General features: G+C 34.1%; 1 protein-coding gene across 2 annotated transcripts in view; it reads left to right on the top strand.

Moving 5' to 3' along the window:
- Positions 1-23,041, top strand: part of LOC123561720 (heat shock 70 kDa protein 12A-like) — a 33,275-nt gene extending 10,234 nt beyond the window's left edge. For both annotated transcript variants that reach the window (XM_045354281.2, XM_045354279.2), the window contains exons 3-7: positions 7,930-8,081; positions 9,590-9,814; positions 12,345-12,489; positions 18,586-18,720; positions 19,218-23,041. In XM_045354281.2, coding sequence (XP_045210216.2) covers positions 7,930-8,081; positions 9,590-9,814; positions 12,345-12,489; positions 18,586-18,720; positions 19,218-20,146 — 1,586 coding nt within the window. In that variant the 3' untranslated portion in view covers positions 20,147-23,041. The remainder of the gene's footprint in view (positions 1-7,929; positions 8,082-9,589; positions 9,815-12,344; positions 12,490-18,585; positions 18,721-19,217) is intronic.
- Positions 23,042-23,243: the final 202 nt, after the last annotated feature.

The following is a 23,243-nucleotide window of genomic DNA, read 5'->3' as shown; positions in this document are numbered from 1 at the left end:
TTAAAGTTCAACGTGTTTAAAGAAGCGATATATTCAGTACGAGCTGCAGATCATTCAAGCTCCCCATGGTAATGTGATTTTGGTCAGCAATTCTCTAGTTTCTTCAAACGTTCGAGTAAACTGACGTGTGAAGTCGGGTTTGAACTCGGATGTTCACTTTCAGGTTCATTTTCTGTCTCTTAAAATCATTCTATTGACCATTCATCGATTTAACGCGAGAATAGTATCACAAGCTACAATTTGAAATATATATCATGGCGTACATTCATATTTAAAGGGAGCTTTATGCCAAAATTAGCGATGTACGCCCTATAAAACGGCGCGTCTACAAAAGTACCCCACATAAAAAGGCCGTTAACTTTATCTAAAATGCAACAGTTACTGTCATTATTGTAAGGAATTTCTGAGGAGGATACTTAAACCCCACCACTGCGTACTATGATAAATTCCCAGCAAATAGTCTCTTTAAAATATTAATTTTAATGTCGAAGGTTATCAAATAGAAAAAAACTTGACTAAATATATGAAATAACTGTGTTTGTAGAGCTACATTCACAATTAGATATCATGTATAATAATTTTCAGTCAGTTGTCCGTAAGCATTTACCTGACACTCATTAATCTTCGCCAATATTTTCGGGCGTTTACGTTAGCTTACGAAAGAATCGTATCCTGAAAATAATTACATATGTAGAAAACACATTACACGATGGCGTAGTGGTGTCTCAGTATTACGCAATGTTATTGGCATTGATTTTATTCTTATATTATTTCACGTGCATGTAACATATTTAACGACTTTTAATTGTTTTCATTTGTAGATTTGAGCCGCAACATCAGAAAACAAACAGTGGCTTTGCGATGTATGGATACAGGCAGCATGCGCATGCGCGCATTCTGATTAGGATCCATGCTATTCGGTTATGGTTTCTCTAATTGCAATAGGCTTTGAAAGCGAACAGCATGGATCCTGACCAGACTGCGCGGATATGCAAGCTGGTCTGGATCCATGCTGAAAGCCAATATGTTGGTTTTCTCATAGCATTCCCTAAGGTTAAATGCCATGTACTTTCATACTGCTATATCACACTGAAAGGTAAGGGTGTACCCCGCACAGAGTACCCCGCATACTGTCACAACCTACCCCAGACGTGGGGCAGGTTGTGAAGTTACAGGCCATGTTCACTCTAGCAGTATTCGTTTTGTCCGCACTCTACTTGAAAATACGACATTATGTTACTCGTGAAATACATTTTCAGTTTTTAATTCGTTTTAGGTAACGACACCGAAGATTAAATTACGAAAAGATATGGAATGTTCATGATTCCCAAGTAAAAACTTAGACGGGCAATTCTATACCGGACTGTTTATACAAAACAAGCATGTTTATTTTATCTTTTGAATAATCAATATTACTGTTATTACATTATGTAATTCCAAAACCGTTTATAATTGTTAAAACGTGTAAATAAAATGAAAGAATAGATGCGAGTGAAGACATGCGTAATCAGTTGCTATAAATATAACGGCCTTTTTATGTGGCGTACTTCTGTAGACGCGCCGTTTTATAGGGCGTACATCGTTAATTTTGGCATAAAGCTCCCCTAAAACATGAATTTACGCCATGATATATATTTTTATTTATAAATTGTTATACTATTCTCGCGTTAAACAGATGAAAAATCAACAGAATGATTTTAAGAGACAGAAAATGAACCAGAAAGTGAACGTCCGAAACCGACTTCACACGTCAGTTAACTCGAATGTTTGAAGAAACTAGAGAATTACTGACCAAAATCACATTACCATGGGGAGCTTGAATGATCTGCAGCTCGTACTGAATATATCGTTTCTTTAAACTCGTTAAATTTAAATGAAAATGAGTAGTTTTTCTTACCGCACCACATAGGATGTTGACAAAATCAACAGGGAATGCCGGTAATGGAACGTACAATATACCATTTATTTAGCGTACCCGCCGTAAATGCAACGTATACGTTGGACACTGTGATTAAGGTGAGTTTAGACCACACTTTGTTTCTACAGTGAAAGATACTTATTATTCTATGTTTAAAAAAATATATACTGAGAAGAGAATGACTGAATAAGTTTGCAGATGAAGTTGTGAAAATAGGGCCTAGATTGTCCACCTGTCATCTTGTAGAATATCTAAAAATTATACCAGTATTACCAGAATTATTTGCACCTAGTTCATGTGGGAGGAAAAAGTAAACCACTAGGTCGTGGTGGGTCTTTAACACTTCTAGTAATTTCTTGGATACCAATGGATAAAAATAAATGCTATAGCCTATAATTAACGGTTAATGCGAATACGATAATGTTAAACACCGATACCCACACGAGAACTACATGCAGATATAGACTTGCCATAGTTCGCTACTGCGAAAAATATAAAGTGGTAGTATTGGACTGGGAATTCATTGCATCAAAGATATTGAGTAGAAGCCATTTTTTGTTTTTAGTAACAGTGAACCCAAATATAATTCAAAGCTAATTTTTCAGATAAGCTTGCTGTACACAAATTTTGGTGGCAAAAAAGTAAGTCCAAACTAAATTTATAAAGTGGAAACCACATTTTTGATGATAACATTGAGAAAAAATCTATTTTTAGTAACTGTGACCTTGACCTTGACCAAATTACATTAACATAATATTTTTATTACAAATAAAAGAAAAACATGTTTTTGGATCTCAATGGAATTTGATCCAACGTCCCTCCGTTCCACCGACCAAACAATCCCGCGGGCTTCTGCACACGTTAATATACAAAAAAACGTGTAGTATCCCTACATTGACCTTGACTTTAAATCTAGTGACCTCATATGCGATCTCAAACTCTGTCTCTATACAAGCTACCTATATACCAAGTTTCATTTAAATCGGTCACTCCCCACAAGTTATTAAGCGGAAACCAAAAGTTGACGCCGCCAGCCCGCCCGGGCAACGACATTCGGCAATCTAGTAATCAGTTTCTTTTTTTTTTTTTTTTTTTTTTGAAAAACCTGGTTAACAAAGAGTGGACTGTACACAGAAAACATATAGAGAAGTACTGAGGTCAAATCTGGTACACCCAGTTTTGTATGCATGCAAATGTGAAATATACGGTGGTATGTTTAGGACATATGTTATTTTTTTTTAAGATTAAATTATCTCTAGCGCACGACATGTTATCTTGAGCTATCAACTTCTTATCTCGTGCGCACGACATCTTATCTTGAGCGATCAACATCTTATCTCGAACGATCAACATATTATATTGAGCGATCAACATCTTATCTCGAGCGATCAACATCTTATACTGAGCGATCAACATATTATCTTGAGCGATCAACATCTTATCTCGTGCGCACGACATCTTATCTCGAGCGATCAACATATCATCTTGAGCGATCAGCATATTATCTTGAGCGATCAACATATTATCTTGAGCGATCAACATATTATCTTGAGCAGTCAACCTCTTATCTCGAGCGATCAACATATTATCTTGAGCGATCAACATCTTATCTCGAGCGATCAACATCTTATTTCGTGCGCACGACATCTTATCTTGAGCGATCAACATATTATCTCGAGCGATCAACATCTTATTTCGTGCGCACGACATCTTATCTTGAGCGATCAACATATTATCTTGAGCGATCAACATCTTATCTCGAGCGATCAACATCTTATTTCGTGCGCACGACATCTTATCTTGAGCGATCAACATATTATCTTGAGCGATCAACATCTTATCTCGAGCGATCAACATCTTATTTCGTGCACATGACATCTTATCTTGAGCGATCAACATATTATTTTGAGCGATCAACATGTTATCTTGAGCGATCAACATCTTATCTCGAGCGATCAACATCTTATTTCGTGCGCACGACATCTTATCTTGAGCGATCAACATCTTATTTCGAGCGAACAACATATTATCTTAAGCGATCAACATATTATCTTGAGCGATCAACATCTCAGTATCTCGAGCGATCAACATATTATCTTGGGCGATCAACATCTTATCTCGAGCGATCAACATATTTTCTTGAGCGATCAACATCTTATCTTGTGCGATCAAAATCTTATCTCGAGCGCACGACATCTTATTTATATATATTAAGGCCATTAGGGTCCCGCCTATTCCGCTGTTATTTAAACTTCCCACAAGTACATGTACAAGTTTATCACATCATTTGGGAGAGCAATGCATATAATTGGTCATCCTTCCTTCAAAATCAAATGAACATAACCAATGATGCATACTGCATATTAGAAAAGCAACAAATTTCAGTTCTAGCCCTGCAAACATGTGAAACGGTTATAAGTATAATCGGAACAAAAACAAACGGTGGCAGCCGTATGTTTTTACTAATGATCTGAATTCACACAAAGGTCCTTAATATAATATTGAAAAGATGACCGAGAAAAGATGTTGATCGCTCGAGATAATATGTTTATCGCTCAAGATAATATGTTGATCGCTCGAGATAAAATGTTGATCGTTCAAGATAATATGTTGCTCGCTCAAGAGAATATGTTGATCGCTCAAGAGGATATGTTGATCGCTCGAGATATAATGTCGTGCGCACGAGATAAGATGTTGATCGCTCAAGATAATATGTTGATCGCTCAAGATAAGATGTTGCTAGCTCAAGATAGGATGTCGTGCGCACGAGATAAGATGTTGATCGCTCGAGATTAGATGTTGATCGCTCAAGATAATATGTTGATTGCTCAAGATAACATGTTGATCGCTCGAGATAAGATGTTGATCGCTCAAGATAATATGTTGATCGCTCGAGATAATATGTTGATCGCTCGCGATAAGATGTTGATCGCTCAAGATAAGATGTCGTGCGCACGTAATAAGATGTTGATCGCTCGAGATAAGATGTTGATCGCTCGAGATAAGATGTTGATCGCTCAAGATAATACATTGATCGCTCGAGATAAGATGTTGATCGCTCAAGATAATATGTTGATCGCTCGAGATAAGATGTTGATCGCTCAAGATAAGATGTCGTGCGCACGAAATAAGATGTTGATCGCTCGAGATAAGATGTTGATCGCTCGAGATAAGATGTTGATCGCTCAAGATAATATATTGATCGCTCGAGATAAGATGTTGATCGCTCAAGATAACATGTCGTGCGCACGAGATAAGATGTTGATCGCTCAAGATAATTTAATCCTAAAAAAAATAATTGCATGTTCTAAACATACCACCGTAGAAATACATTAAAGGCAGCAAAATAAAATCAAGATTGAACAGAACAGAACATACACTGTAAATAGTAAATAGATGATATTTAAAAAGTGATAATTATTTATATATTTAAACGAAAAGGTATATACACCTGTTGAATAATTCACGAGGGCATAGGGTTAGCCCAAGTAAATTATTCTTTCAGGCATATAATTAGATGAAGTGTTTAAATATCTATTAAAACACGGTTCTGCTTTATATTGTGTCGACTTTAATATGTCTTTTTATTTAATAAAACAAAAACTTGAAAAAGTGAATGAAATAGGGAATTACTATTTCTTGTCGTAAGACCCAAAATACTTGCTAAGTGTGATGTCAATTTGACCAAGTGTGATATCAGGGCACAGCAAGGGTTTACTTGTAATGCGAATAGTTTAGAAATGCGTAGTGGTCATATGATTAATTGCGGGCCAAGAAAGTAATAATTAAACGTAACACCATTCTGTTTTGTATAATTTAATTATGATATGCCTTTTTTATCATTTATAAATCAAATATGGTAGCACTTTTTTCGGCGATTTTATGGCGTCAAGTAACATGTGACTTCACGTCAATATTGCTGTGTTTTAATGATTTTTTTTTTCTTAATGAAATTTATAGTAAACTTTCAATGTGATACCTTTAGAATTTTTTAATAGTTCTGATACACTTTGATACACATGCTGCATGAAATATCTTTCATCTGAGTGTTGAAATCGTATTTTGTGTCGTACCCTTCACAGAGTTAGATTTTGTTGTTTACAATAACAAATTTCAGAAATATATATCATTCTAAAGAACAATGTATACGTCTGGGATGGGAAATAACCGTAAATTAATTTCGTTGGTGTTGCAGCAGGAGATCGTAACTGGCGATATTGCATAGCGACAACGCATAAAAGCAGAAGCCCATATTTTAAGCTGATAACCATGAAACTGACAAGATGCATGATTTTTGGAAGTGCTCTATGTAACCGCACAGAATGTAATCAGGAATAGACTGTCTCGTAACCATTTCGTATCTATTCGCTGTATAATGTAGTTCAATGCGGAATAATTTACCGCCTCTAACGTCATTACTGTTACAGACCGGAAAATTTGGCCTACTCTATCACCACCTTTGAGGCAGCCGTGGACATGATAAAAACTCATGCCCAGTACAAAAAATAGTTCAACATATTTTGAATATAAACAAATGGCGCAGTAATTTACTGCGAATAACTATCGGCTGCATGCCTTTTCACTTTACAGGGGATTTGATTGCATAACTGAATATAGCACCAAAGCGCAGTATCATATTGATGATATGGTTAGACAAATCAAATCCTACATAATAATATATTGGGTTTCTAACTATCAATGCGCTGTTAGCAGTTGTGCCATTTTGAAATGGATTTTTTTCATATACGTACTAACATAAATCTCCTTCCATCAGTACTGTACTATCAATAATTTGATTTTCATAGCTGATGGAAAATACCCATGAAATAGTTGGATCTTCACTTCACTTTGAACAAGATTTACAAGTAATGGACTAGAAGCAACTTGCACTTTTCCATTCACTAATGGCATTTCCAAAGTTGGCAAGAACCTCTTAAACTAAGACACATCCAGTGCAAAAGATAGATGTGAATTGTCTATCTTTTTTCATTATTATTCAAGGTCTGCTTTAAGAGGTTGCTGCAGCTGAATCCATGTAACACCAATATAAGATATGGATAACGAATATTTTCTGCAGGTACATTAGGACAATCTAGAATTATGAGCGTTATTTTATTAATATTTGTATGATGCAAGTGTTGTATCGTCTTTATCAAAACAAAGTGTCACTTACAAAATGTTTTATGCTCACTTAAACAAAGGACAATTGAGACATAAGTTGCGATTTAAACTGTAAAGAAATTCAAAATGTTCACTGCTTTTTATATTTATAGACGAATATTAAAATGTTGGCCCACTATAACGTTTCATTTAATAAAATAATTGTTCGGAAAATTGTTTGTGTAAATGTAGAACAGCGCTGCATGATACGGTCGGTGCCTGACGTATTGTACGTTGGCATGTCTTGGACTTCGTAAAAGTAAACAGTAATCTGAGCCTGAAAAACAAACTCACAGCAGAAATACGTTATATTGACGAAATGTATTAGTACTAAAGGGGAAAGTTGGAAAACTATTTCGTTAGCGTTTGTAACACTAACAAACTGTGTGTGCCTTTGCTGCCAATTGTATAAATTTTATAAACATGTTTAAACGGAAATTATATGGTACATGATTATAATAACTTATTGATACAAGAGAAGACAAACTGGATAGTTACTGACAAGAGTTTTCAACCAACGTGGAGACTAAAACAACAATGAACATGTTTACTGCTCTAGTGACTTTTTTCCTGTTTAGATTCATTTATAAGAACTTTAATTCATAAAAGGATTAGTAGGAACATTTTAACCTCTAGCACCCCTTTATCTTTGTTATTCTGACTTTTGTTTTATCTTAATAGGTGAACTGGTTTGTCATTAACTGCATGTAGTTAATTTTCGGTCTGAATGTTTTAGTTCTTTACGTAGTATATATAGGCTATATATATATATATATATATATATATATATATATATATATATATATATATATATATATATATATATATATATATATCTCATTATGTTGCAGGCCCTACAACAATATTGATCAAACCGGATGGTAAAACTATAGACAGTTTTGGTTTTGATGCGGAGACAAAATATGCCGAACTCGCAGAAGACCAAAAACATAAAGAGTGGTACTTCTTCAAAAGATTTAAAATGCAGCTGTTTGACAAAATTGTGAGTTAAGCTGTTTTGTTTTTCAATGTATATTATTTTCTTATGTTGATTCAAAGCGAACGATTATATTATTCTGAATATTTTTGTTCCATTAAAATACAATTAAAAAGGTTTATAAAGTTTCTAACCAAGCTGTTTTGTGGCGTTCGTGGCTATCGAACGCACGATAAATATAGCGCGAAAATTATCCAGTCCAAGGTGAGTATGATATCAGGCGGACACGCTCTTTTAAGGTAACTTGACATGAACAAACAAGATGGCGTCACGAAATTAGGGTTGGTCACATTATTTACTCGAATAGACAATATGCTGCTATAGAAGTCTAAAGATGCATTTTAATCAGTAATACACACATAAACAATTGTAAAAATGCATTTAATTCATAAAATTATAAAATCAAATGTTCTGAAACTCACCATGAAAACTAGTCAATTTTTGTGCGCATTTTGCGGAAAAGTTATGTATCCAAACTGAAAATAATTTATATCCTCATATCTTTGAATATGTCCTTCAGGTGCTCCACCTATGAACAAAAGAACTTATCCACTGAGTTTTATGCTATTTGCTCTGGAATTTCATCAGTAAATTATAAATTTCAATATTTTGTTGCAAATAAATTCAGTAACAAGGGGCTATGCAAGTCCAAAAATAAGTTTATCGTAAAACTCACCCAGTCCTATGAACGGAAAGTGAGCCCAAACATAGCTGATTTTGGGTATATTACATTATGTTTTATGACCCTTGCATGTTCAAATGCAGAAATCCTCATCTAAACTGGCTCAGTATATTTTTGACATTGAGGGTTATTCAAACAGTAGCAAACACATTTGAACTAGGACACAGATTGAAAAGATTGTAAACGTTTTATAAAATTAAAATACAAACAATGTAAAGTTACTAAGAAATGAACACATCACTCAAAACTCTTAATATGTAAGGATATAAAGTCTCAGAAATATGGACAAAGTAAACTTACATGTACTTTGAATTTTTTTAATGACCCTCATACTGCAGGCAGGTTTCAACATTTTAGGGTGTAAAATATTGAAATTTATAATTTACTGATGAAATTTCAGAGCAAATAGCATAAAACTCAGTGGATAAGTTCTTTTGTTCGTAGGTGGAGCACCTGAAGGACATATTCAAAGATATGAGGATATAAATTATTGTCAGTTTGGATACATAACTTTTCTGCAAAATGTGCACAAAAATTGACTAGTTTTCATGGTGATTTTCAGAATATTTGATTTTATATTGTTATAAATTAAATGCATTTTTACAATTGTATATGTGTGTTTTAAATGATTAAAATGCATCTTTATAACTCTGTAGCAGCATATCGTCTATAGGAGTAAATAATTTGACCAACCCTAATTTTGTGACGCCATCTTGGTTGTCCATGTCAAGTTACCTTAAATAAAATTACATCATACAAAACAACTTTTTTTACGTTTGAAAGTTACATACACATCATTATATTACTAGTATCTGTTAACATTAATGTTTAGGGTCTCAGACGGGACTTTACTATTGATGATGCTACCGGGAAGGCGCTACAAGCGAAGACAGTTTTCAGTTTATCCATTAGATACCTAAAAGATGACCTAATGGATATGTCTAAAAGGCAACTTCTTGATCAACACCTGATGGAAACAGATATTCACTGGGTACTGACTGTGCCTGCTATATGGAATGATGTCGCGAAACAGTTCATGAGGGACGCTGCCGAAAGTGTATGTTATATTTCTTACAGAAACTAGGTCTGTTTTTGACTGTCGTATATTCATGACAGATTTTAAAAAATGATTTTTTAACAGATCTATTAATATACAAAGTATTCTTTTTCAATTGACAGTTACTTCTTTCTTCGTTCAGGTCACTTTGAAATCCACAAATTTTCATATCTTGGTCACACATAAAATTTGATTATGATGTTTTATCTAAAGATTATATTATGTTCACCTTTCGCATAAATATTTTATCATATTAAGATAATGCTATATAGAATCATGATATAGAGGATTTTTGTTTGTTTCAGTGTAAGATCGAAAATGTAAATTATGGTGTTCACGAGTGAATTTTAGTTCGATCTTACACTGAAACAAACAAATTTTCTATTTATTTTATGCATTTTTAATGGTTTTAACCAAAATATATTCAGTATGACCGCGCAACGTCACGTGCTTCGCACCATAACGTAATAATGTCGTGACGTCAGGATGTCTTTGTAGAAAAACTATAAATAGTTCTATTACGTTTTCTGATTTCTTTAACATTTTATTATGATAAAATGTAAATATTTATGATCCTTTATACATCTTTACCTTTACTGAAGAATATTTTGCAAGGAATTTTCTATCATTTATAATTCATATCATTTCGCATTCAAATGTAGTTCCGTACCAGTGAAAAATAAAAATGATATTTTCACTGTTTCAAACTGTGAAAATATCAATTTTAGTTCACTGATAGCTTTCAGTATTTCACAGAAGAGTATAAAATAAAGATCTACATGTAGATCGACATGTTTTTCTTTGCTTACCATATAAACTGTGTATATAGACTAAGAGCTGCAGTTACAATTCAATATCACATCTGGCAACAACCATTTGTCAAAAAAATCAATATTTTAGTCAAGAAATAATTTATCTCATTTTCCGCTTTGTCGCTGAATAATTCATTGCTTGGAGTTCAGATGTGAGGAAGTTAATCACGAGGGTGCAGCCAGAGTCATATAATAATACGCATCTGAACGACAAACGGGTTTTATTCAAGATCAAATTACTAAAAGAGATATATTATTTCAATTCCAACACATAACTGAGGATGTCCAAGAAATGCTCATGTACGTATATTCAGATATTCCTACATGGTTTCATGACTATACGTGAAATATATTAAGTAAATGCAAAACATACTTTTAGGCACATTATGAACATTTGTACTAAGTCTGGTTGATTGAAATTCCGAACAGAACACCAGATGCAGAACTCCACATGCTATATAGCAATTCTATAAGATTTAAAAATTACTTAAACACTTTTAGGGATACTTGCAACACATACCTACATGTATATGCCATTTAGGCATATTATTGACAAACAAGTGCCGTAAGTCTGGTTTGACCGACAAAATCAGGAACAAAACCCAAAGTGCACAACTTCACATGCTGAATGATATATTCTTGCGTACCAGACGGGGATTTCCGGTATTTCTATCGGTGCTGGAAAAATCCATTACACCCCTGGGTGTAATATGACTATCGTGCTGATAATGACATATAACGGACTACATATATGTAGCAGATTTATGTAGTAATTTCTATTTTATAAAAAAAAAAAAAACGGAATAAAAATCAAATACCTTGCCAGTTCCTCCTTGTTCCTGATATATTTATCGATTCAAAACACGTTATTTTATCAAAAATTCATAACGTAACGTTGCAACTGATAAAACAAAACCGGAACTAAACATTGTTATTTGTTTTTGAAACGTCATGGCGTCTTTCCTGTTTATGGACGTTGGTTTCCCGCGTTTGTCTATACGAAATAGTTCTAAAAGGAAAGCCGTTCGATTGATTTTATTTTTGTTATTATTTCTTGAAATCGGTATGCAAGAAAAAGATTCTGTCACTGGTTATGGGTGCAAATGGGAATATCCGGCTCTCGGGTAACTGTTTAGGCGGTTACACGGCACTAAGCCTTGTTACCGCCTAAACAGTTAACCTCGAGGCCGAAAATTCCCATCATCACCTACAACCAGTGATAGAATCTTATAATAATATTCCTATGATGTTTCATGACCCTAGGTCAAATACGTTTTAGGAGACGTACGGCAAAAATTTTATGCACTTTTATTTTTAACTAAGTCAAGGGTCCTTCCTCTGGTCTAGCTGAGAAAAATCTCTAACAAAACTCAAGGTGCACAGCTTCACACGTTGAATAATATTCCTGTAATGTCTCATAATCTTGGGTCAAATAATTTTTGAGATACAGGCACAAACTTTTAGGCCCTTTGTATGCATTTTTGACAATGTCAAGGGCCATAGATCTGTTCTGACTGAGTGTGAAATCTCAATTCAAACGTCAGGTGCACAACTTCACATGCGGAATAACATTCCCATGAGGGTTGATGACATGAGGTCAGGACGGAAGAACGGACGGACAAGGGCAACTCTAAGTGACTTCTAAAAAAACTTTGGCGGAGGCCGCTAAACACTGCAATATTCTGTACGTTAATACGATGCAGTTTCCTTTTATACAGGCAGGAATATCGTCAGAAAATGTGACAATTGCTTTAGAGCCCGAGTCTGCTTCTTTATATTGTCAACATTTACCTGCAACACGAACTCAAAATTCACTTGGAAAATTACCATCTGGCAGCAAATATCTCATTCTAGATGCAGGAGGTAAGAAGTGTTTGAGTACGGTGTGTTAACAAGTCATCTTGGTAAGACTGAAAGATATGATAGTGACCGTCAAAAGTGAATGTTTACTTTAAGAACGTAAATTAGTTAAAACTACTGTATCAATGATTGACTTAAGTATAAAATAATTTTCTATTTTTGATTTGTAAAATGATCACAGTGCATCGTTCAGTAGATTCAATTAAATCTCTGTCAATGTATCAACGTTCGTAGTAAAATCGATATCACATTAATGTCGATTTATTAAAACAAATTGTGGATTTTAATTTGTATTCAGCCAACAAATTTAATCTACTAAGGAGTGCTTAACTTATATCAGTCATACATGTATTCCACATAATCGCAGCTACCTGGAATAGAAGAGAACGCACACCAAAATAATTCATTAGCGGTTGTTCAAAGGCCCTGAATGCAGTATGGTAATTTTTGATAAGATTTTCTTTTCTTCGCTATAAATCAAACAATTCTAAAAGGCCATGAGGAACCTAAATCGTCAACACGAAAAGGAAAATGTTAACTAGAGTGCTAATAATATAATGTTATTAATCAAGCAATTTCATATTGGCCTTGTTATTTGTCCAAGGGTTGTCGTATTGGCCCGAGGCTGTAGGCCGAGGGCCAATACGACTGCCCGAGGACAAATAACTAGGCCAATATGAAATCGCTTGATTAATGATAATATTATTATTCAACTTTCAACTGTTGGCGGTAACAGTATAAGAACCCTGTGAGTTACCTTATGACAGCTATGCACGTTCAGGTGTAAAATCTTGACAAGTTGTTTAGACGTATTTTAGAAATCATGATCATTTTCGCCAGTAAAAAAGAATGAGTTGTATGTAGGTACTTGAGAATAATTTTGAGAGATATTTTTAATGCGACAAAATCAAGAGTAACTAGAACTTACCTTATTTTTTGGAATTCCTATTTATTTTCTTTGGCGAGTATCTTATCATTTGAACTGTGATAAAAACTGCTTTAAAAGTCATTTCCTTTTAGGCTGCAGACAACGAGACACAAAATTATACACATATGTGTTGATCAAGATAATACAACCAACCAAGCACATATTATATAGTCCCATGCCTCGTTTAATTCTTATCCGAAATTGTTTGCAGTTCACAACTGACACTCTTGTTCGCCAATTTATTTATCCGCTTTCCAGCACTTGAATCGCTATTTATCATTGCACAAATAGTCCACACTATCATAATGTCTGTTAAAGATAAGTCTCATCCTTTTAATTAATCTGAGTTTCCATATTTTCTTATTATTTACTATTTTCCATGACAACTGCCAGAATTTCTGACAGGAAACACTTGCATTTTACACAATACCGAATAAGCGAAAGTACCGTTGTAATCTCTGAAGACGTACATCCCGCTCAGTCATACTTGGTTATTAAATGAACATGTTGGATGATTTTTTTGTCAAAATGTGAAAAAAATGTAATCTATAACTCTGATGTAAAACAAATTGGCATCTTTAAAAAATCTAACGGAAGTGGCTTCTCCGTATTGGCCCTCTCTTTTGAACCAATCAAAATGCTTGAATTCCGTATTGGCCCTGTTTTTCTCGTATTGGCCCTGTTTTTCTCATATTGGCTCAGTTATGTTTTGTATTAGCTCTGTCTGTTTCATATGATGTTTGCCATTGATCTAATACAGTGTGTAATATTGTAGAGTTGAATAATAATGTTTTCTACAATTTGACCAAGTGGAAAGCGTGTCATTTCCAACAAAAGTCAAGTCTCAACGACAGGGTTGTGCCTAATTATGATTTAATTAATCATAATTAATTAACAAATTTGAAATAAATACTAATTGAGAAAAAGGTCAATTAAAATTGTAATTAATTCATTACAGACTCTGATTTGACCAATTATTGTCCATTAAATCTAATTATTCTTAATTATTGTGCTTTATCTATTAGTGTTGGGTGAAATTTCACACTGTAAGGTAGTCAAAATGGATACCTACGTTGCTGTAAATAACAAGATGCTAACACCTTTATTGTACATTAAATCTTATTATTCATAATTATTGTGCCTCATCTATTAGTGCTGGGTGAAATTTCTCACTGTAAGGTAGTCATAATGAATACCTATTGCTGTAAATAACAAGATGTCAGCATCTTTTGTATTCTTTCATCACTTATAGCTTTAAGGTGCATAAAATTTCTGGTGTGTAATAACTTTAATTGTGGTTGCCACATAAAACTGTCATTTGCATTAATTTTCTTTAGAAAATATTGTATAATTGATGAAAATAATGTATCTTATAATAAACATGCTCTAACCTTTTTTGAATCTTTTTCAAAAGATAGAAAGGAAACATACGCATTCAGCGGGATTCGGACAAATTCCACTGCGAACAAAACCCCCTTTACTCACTTTTGCATAGGCGGACAAAACCCCTTTCATCTTTTTTACAAGGAGGACAAAACCCCCTTCGCTGAATTTTACAAGGCGGACAAAACCATCTTCGTGTTTTTACAAGGAGAACAAAAACCCCTTCGCATTTTCTGCCCTCCTTGTGAAAAAAGCAAAGCGGGTTTTTGTCCTCCTTGTAAAAAACGCGAAGGTTTTTTTGTCCGCCTATGCAAAAATGAGCGAAGGGGGTTTTGTCAGCAGGGGATTTTGTCCTACACTCGAACTCAGCGGTTGTCGTTATATCCAGGAGAACCAGTTGCCAATTCGCAACATGTTTCAGAAAATCCTTTTTTTTCAGACATGAAAGAATAAAAGCATTCAATTTAAAATTAAATTGATCTTACATATCAACATACAACATTTTCAATATATAACTAGGTCTTTAAAACATTCAGGGGAGCCGGTTGCCAATTCGCGTGTGGATAAGCAACTGCCTACTGGTTGGCAATTGGTTATTCGACAATTTTCAGGAAATCAATTTTTCAGTCAAAAGTGATAAAATAATTCAACTTAACATTTCATTCGTTAACCAGGAGAATAACCCGTGGTGCAATATTGTGTTGTACGATGCATGAGTAGAAAGTTCTTAAATTCTCTAACTCACCTATTTTGTTTTCAACATCTTTTCTGATTTTGAATGTTAATTTTCTCATGGGTTGAGCAACTGATTTGACAGACATTAACTGAAAATCTGTTAATTCCCCTATGTCCTTGAAACTGTTCTGAAATGAATTTAGGCAGTTTAACCTGAGATGTTCAGCGTTGGTGAATTCTATACATTGTTTAACATTCTGATGCATAATAACCCCATTAACACCGTCGATTTATGACCTAAGATTCCTTGGTCGGGTAAATTCATGACTTGAACTCTATTTCATGAACAGTATTATTGAAATTGACCTGCAGGTTTGTTTTTCTGAGAATTTTTACTTTTGTGATTTGCTGCCATATGGATACAGTTTCGCATTTGACTTTTCCAAGGTTGATTAAGCTCTCATAAGTTTGTTTATAAATACCATTGATTGAGCTACTGGAATCAATTAAGATATTTGTAATTTTACTGTTTAAAAACAAAATGCGGGGTAGAATGTATGTTATAATCATTTTCGACCGAACAGTTGACTTTCTACCAGTAGGCAATTGGTTATTCGCACTCGAATTGGCAACTGGCTCTCCTGAGTGTTTCCAAGACGATCTATATATTGAAAGTGTCGGATATTGATATGAATGAACAATTTAAATGTTAAATTGAATGATTTTATTCTTTTATGTCTGAAAAAAAGTTTTTTCTTAAACATTTCGTGAATTGGCAACTGGCTCCCCTGGTCCTTGCGGAGACAGCTGCATGCATTTAAATGGATAAGTATTAATATTCAAGAACGAAACAAGGGATAAATTAAATGCTTTTATCATTTTCGCCCGAAATATTGACTTCCTGAAAAAGGTCGAATAACAAACTGCTTACCGAAAGGCAGTGAGTTATTTGCATGCGAATTGGCAACTGGCTCTTCCGTGTGTTCCGAAGACTGATCTATATATTGGAAGTGTCGGATATTGATATGTAAAAACAAATAAAATATTAAACTGAATGCTTCTGTTGTTTTATGTCTGAAAAAAGATTTTCTGAAACATGTCGCGAATTGGCAACTGGCTGCACTAGTACTTGCTGAGACTGCTGCATGCATTTAAACTTTAAAGTGATAAATATTAATATTCAAGAACAAACCAAGGTTTAAACTGAATGCCTTTATATCATTGTCGACAAAAAAATGATTTTCTGAAAAATGTCGAATAACTAACTGCCTACCTACCATAGTTATTCGCGCCCGAATTGGCAACAGGCTCTCCTGAGTGTTCCGAAGACTGATCTATATATTGAAAGTGCTGGATATTGAGATGTAAAAAGAAATCAAATATTAAATTGAATGCCACTTTTGTTTTTTGTCTGAAAATAAGATTTTCTGAAACATGTCGCGAATTGGCAAATGCTCCCTTGGTCGTTACGAAGACTACTGAATGCATTTAAAGTGATAAATATTAATATCTAAGTACAAAACAAAGGTTTAAATGAATGCTTTTATCATTTTCGGCCAAATGATTAACTTCCTGAAAAATGTCGGCAGTAGGTAGTTGGTTATTCGCACGCAAATTGGCAACTGGCTCACCGGAATGTTTTGAAAACTGTTCTATATATTGAAAGAATCTAAGAGCAAATTAAGCCTAATATGATTAAAATGTGATCCCTTTAAAAGAGGTTCTGATTTTTTTTTTCCAAAAATTTAATAACTAACTTCCTTCCAGTAAGCAGTTGGATATTCTTGCGAAATGAAAACTGATAAACCAATGTCGCCACATCGATGTTTGCTACACTGTGTTTTGTTCTGAGTAAATCAAACTTGCCAATACATTTTGAATAACAGACTGGCAACTAGTATGTAATTGGTTATTCGAATGTTCAACTGCCTACAAATTTTACTGTCATACAAGTATGTCCAGTACTGTTTATCAATATAAAATGATTTTATATAACTGAAGAGTGATAAATTTCTGTATGCCACTTCATATACACAGGCCAAATGGCCCAACTTGTAGAAAATACATCATTAGCCTGGTTTGCTTAGGGACACCTTGAACTTGGCTGTAGCCTGGCTCCCTGGCTGCATGGTTATTTTTATATAAATACTGGAAACATTTTATAAGAAAATTGTACGCCTCTAAAATAGCACAATTTTATCTGATGGCTGAACCATACAACCTATGTTCGGAGCCAGGGGCAATAAAAAATCTCAATGTAGAGACACCCTTCTGGAGTTACTTCCCTCTTAATGAAGAAAACTGATATATGTAAATAAGAACAAACACAGGGACGGGAGCCAGTCTAACTTGGCTGCACTGAATCGTTTTATTTTGTTACATGATACAAGTAGACATTTACAGGATTTGATGAAAATTAATTATAATTAATTACTTGTCCTCAATAATTGTAATTAATTAATTATTTGTCCCAAAACCAAGTAATTAATTGTAATTTAATTGAAAAGATTGCAAAATAATTGTAATTAATTAATTAGTTTATAAAATAATGAGGCACAACCCTGCACGACGATTTAATCACGTGTCTCTCTCCACAGCTGATTTACAGTGAAGTACAGTAGCCTACCGCAAGAGTTGATATTCTTTGCAGATCGCAACTTTAAATTACACATTAAAATTTCTGTTATTGATATTAACAAAAATATCATAAATTTCACATATGTAAAATCATTTTTGTCACTTGAAGGACTTAGAAATCAATTTCTAAACTTTATTGAAAGCATATCTTTGAACAATTTAGGGTCTATCTCTTTATGATCCCAAACGACCAGAAAATATATCAATACAGAATCCAAGTACGCCGTGGCGTTACTTTCTAGTGTTTTAATGGTACAGAAATACCCAAGGTGCCCCTGTAGACATTTTAGGCATGATTTGATAATTGGGTCTAACATTCCACAGTCCATTTTGATAGTTTTCTTGTATCTCACTTTGTTGTGCTTGCTATTCAAAGGAAGGTTAATTTGAATACCAAATGTAAAGTTTCAACCATTTCAGTGGCCAACTATACGGGCGGTTGAACTAGCTACTGCCATGAATTCTCTTATTTGTAGGTGGAACAGTAGATATCACAGTACATGAAATCATGCCTAATGGAATCCTGAGAGAAATTCACAAAGCCACTGGTGGTGACTGGGGTGGAACAAAAGTCGATCAAGCATTTGAAAATTTTCTCTGTGAAATAACAGGTAGCAGTTTTTTACAAACAGTTTTTAATCGAGTATAGTTTTCATAACTATGCAACCTTTATGAGTATTTATTTAGCTGGCAAAAGGAAATTTGTTACAACAGTATAAATACGTTGTGGTGAAAACTTTTGTTTCAAATGTTAAAACTGATAGCTATTGAGGGAAATAATCCATAACATGACATGTTGAATGCAACATTGAGTTTCAAATGATCATTTAACTGGAATAAACAATCTTTAAAAATTATTGAAACGCATGTTTAATATTTTTCCGAGACAGAATGAAATTTAGGACGGAAATTTAAAGAGGCGTCTGTAAAGTCTAGTTAATTTGATCTTGTATGTTTTGCATAAATCGAACATCCATAAAATGTAGAAAAGTACCTAATTTTAATAGCATGAAAAAATCGTAGGTGATTTTTAGCTTCTTTTCTATCACAATTAGTCAGAATGAAGAAAAATTCAAACTGCTTTTTTTTTTCATTTTGCGTTAAACAGGTGAAGGGGTGTTGGAAAAGTTCAGAGACAATGCGATGGAAGATTATCTGGATCTCTTGAGAAATTTTGAAGTAAAGAAAAGAGAGGCTAAGTTGAATAGTGACAGACAAACATCTATCAAAATACCTGTAGCTCTGATCGATCAAGCTACGGAGGTCACGGGAAAAAATGTCATAGTCAAAATATCGCAGTCGAGATATCGGGACAGAGTACAGCTTGCCGGAGACAAACTAAGACTTGACCCAGTTGTAATGATTGGATTCTTTGAAGAATCAGTGAAAAGCATTACTGCTCATATGGAATCTCTTTTTGTTCAGTCGCAATTACAAGATTGCGAAGCAATATTGATGGTAGGCGGGTTTTCCGAATCGTCGGTACTTCAGGAAAAAATTAAAACCCATTTTCCAGACAGAAAAATAGTCGTTCCAACTGATGCGGGACTTGCTGTATTGAAAGGAGCGGTACTGTTTGGTCATAACCCAGCACTCATTGCGGAAAGAATTTGCAAGTATACCTATGGAAGTGACTCTTCTCATAGGAAAAGAGATACCTGTACGCATCGCAAAACAAATACATTTATCGCAGAAGGAAAAACATATTGCGATGATATTTTTCAAGTTCATGTTCGTGCTGGAGATGTGGTTAAAGTTGGTGAACGGCAAGAAGAACAGATATTTTATCCAATCTACCGAGAACAGACGGCTATGTCATTTGGTATATACTGCACAAAAGAACGCTGTCCGGAACTAATAACAGATGAAGGTTGTGTGAAACTAGGTGAAGTAGAGATACCGATACCAGAAACAACAAATGGTTGCAAACGTGATGTTGGTATCAGTTTCCTTTTTGGTGGGACAGAACTGGAGGTAAAAATTCAAGATAAAACGAAAGGAGCGGAGAGAAAAGCATCACTGTCATTTTTAGGATAAATTATACAATACGACTAGTTCTTTAACTTAACTGATCATATTAATTATTCAATGACTGAAATTGTAAAAACATACTTGATTATGTTTGTTCATCTTTTATAGTCTCTGACCGAATGTTGTCGACTAAATTTGATAAGCTCTAGTATTTTGTCTTTGGTGATATAATCTCTAAACAATTAAGAAGTAAAAACTGTGCAGGAAACACTACAAATTCTGTCGTGAGGTTGTTGGGGGCAATGCCCCCAGATTTAACAAACCGTCTTTCAATTTTCTTGTCGAGCTTATGACCAACCTGACAACACAAAGAGAACAAGTTCCAAAGTATTTACCAAACATAACTTTAATATTGCATTTTGCAATTATATTTTTGATCCAGATATGATTAAATAATAAAGACGCTTGATTTGATCACGTGATCGATTATGAAACCGACACTTGTTTTGATCATGTGACCTATTCTGAAATTCAATAACTAGTTTCAGTACGCTCAAAAAATGTGTTCTTGATTCTGCGTGAAAATAGCAACTACTAAGGACTTGCAACGCCACTGATAAGCCGATAGATTATTGATTGCCTCGACACCGTTGTGGATGTGTATTATGGAGAAACTTTATCAGTTTGTGGCGATCAGTACCGTTTATCAGTAGGCGAATCTATAAATATGCGGCAACATCCTATAGATCCCGATTCGCATTATGTTAAAATATCTTTTTATCTTTTCCGTGCAGGTGTTATTTCTAAAATATTAATTCAGAAAATACAGTGCTGAAATGAAATACTTTTCGCATGTATAAGAAAATATTTTCAAGAGATATGTTATTCATAAAAATTAATACTATATAAAAAAATAATAAAAACAAAAATAAAATAAAAAACAGTGTTTTACTTGAAATAGAATAGGTAGAAAAAATTCATTACTTATTCGTCAGTTTGAATTTATGACTTATTTGGTTCGGGGTGGTGGGGGTTGGGGGATTAATTTGACAGTTTGATCTTTTATAATTATCATATTATCTAATCTAATAATCAGCAGTAGGTTTTTTCTCTCATTGTTTGAATTCGTAAAATCAACTATGAACAGATTACTTCTGTTTTACACCAACTACATTTGTATTAAGAACATTTTAAAGCTTAAAGGCATATTTATGTGCTTGGTCGGACCGTCCTTATTCGTGATTGTATATTATAGGCCTATAATTATATATTTTGATCTCGAAATCAGCTGTAAATCGTTAATCAACATGTCTTGTCCACACAAGTTGCATAAAAATGAATTGAATTTCAAATAGTTTCTAAAATTTAATACGCAATTGCACGGTGCATATCCATATCGGCGGACTCTTTGCGAAATATGCTTATCGGCGGTTTCTTGCGTCGGCACCGGCGATTCTTTGCTATAAACAGGTTGGCAGTTATAAAAAGTCAGATAATTAAAAAGTAAACACTACAAAATATAGAAAAGACATTCTAATGTTCCGCGCTCTACATAGTTTTGAGCAGCATACCTATGATCACGGATGGCAGCTCGATTTTTCGCCTCCCATACCAACCTGGACACTGTTTAAGGCAAAGAATAGCCGGTGCCGACGCAAAGAAACCGCCGATATAGTAGATTTCGCAAAGAGTCTGTCGATATGGATATGCACTGTGAATTGGAGAGAGCATCCTGAATATACATGTCATCTAGGGAAAGTCTGTATCCATGGAGATGTTGTCAAAAGTTATGGCATCAGAATCTTGCGGGCATGCAGTAATTTCAATAGCAACCACAACACCACCGCAAATCAGGGGAGATATTTTTTTACTTTTTCCAGAAATCCGACCTAACTATAGGGCCAATAGAAACGCGCTTATTCTGGAAAAGTACGGCATTTCCTAAACTGAACATGTGCCCGATTCTTTAGTCCAAAGATCAGAACATTATGTATATGACGTGTTTAACATATAATGTTCGGGAAATCATTGAAAAAAGACCGAAGAAAAAAATTCATTCCAGATTTTTATATCAAAAACGCCATATACGCTGATCAAATTGGTATTTATCTGCAGGAAAAATATCGTTTAACGTAAAGAGTGCGCTAAATACTGTTATAATTGCGCGTACATATAGGTATTTTATCATTTTTCAGACCGAGTAATTTTAGCTATAGTAGGTAATTCGTCATTCCGCAATGATAACTTGCCGCAGGTGCCCGTTATATTTTGGCCTCATTTTCTTGGTAATTATCCCTGCAGATGTACATTTATATTACCAGTTTAATATATTTCATCTATCTGAGGGTGCAAATGGTTTTTCCACGGGCGTTTTGTATCCTAATTACTCGAACCTAACTGTATACGCCAGTTCGGTAGGTTCATTGATATGACGAATCACGGTTTTCATAGTGTTTAATGTATTTCTTATATTATGATATTGATAGTTTGAAATACAGGTGTATATTAAATAATCTAAAATTGAAACAGACAATGTTATTTAGATCGACAAACATAGCAAACAATATGAATAATCATATGTCATGTATGTTTTTAAGAAAACAGTTACTGAATTTTAGCAATAGTTGGAATGGAAAAAGGTAGACCTATAAAAATATAGATGTGTTTGTGTCTTTACGTATGACGACTTCTTATTAAAATGATGCTTATTTGTAACAAAAAACATTCCTGACTTTTTAATTGATAAGTATTGTACACATTAGAATACGTAGTCTAGTTTTTTTTCAATGTCGGTTCAAGGAAATCCTGTTCCTTTAAACTTTCACAGTGGAATATTTTGACTTTCTTTCCAAACTTTCATAAAGTGTTACAAAATTTGCCTGTTTTTGTTAGACTGTCAAGAACACATGATGTCCGGACATAGAGAGCAAACAGAAGTATTGAAGAAATTGAAATACATTGTATAGCTTTATCTTTTTTATTTTATCAAACCTGGAAATGAAAGGTTTTTGTTTGTCAATGAACAACTGCTATTGAACAAGACTAGATCTTTTCATCTTTACCTTTAGAACAAAATATAGAAGTGTACACAAAGTTAATAAATTTTATTTTTATGTACTGTAAAAGTTGTGACCACATCATTTCTTGCCACACACAAGTGCAT

This window comes from Mercenaria mercenaria, chromosome 10 (assembly GCF_021730395.1).
Source record: "Mercenaria mercenaria strain notata chromosome 10, MADL_Memer_1, whole genome shotgun sequence".
Classification (NCBI taxonomy): Eukaryota; Metazoa; Mollusca; class Bivalvia; order Venerida; family Veneridae; genus Mercenaria; species Mercenaria mercenaria.
This window is presented reverse-complemented; position numbering and strand designations above follow the sequence as displayed.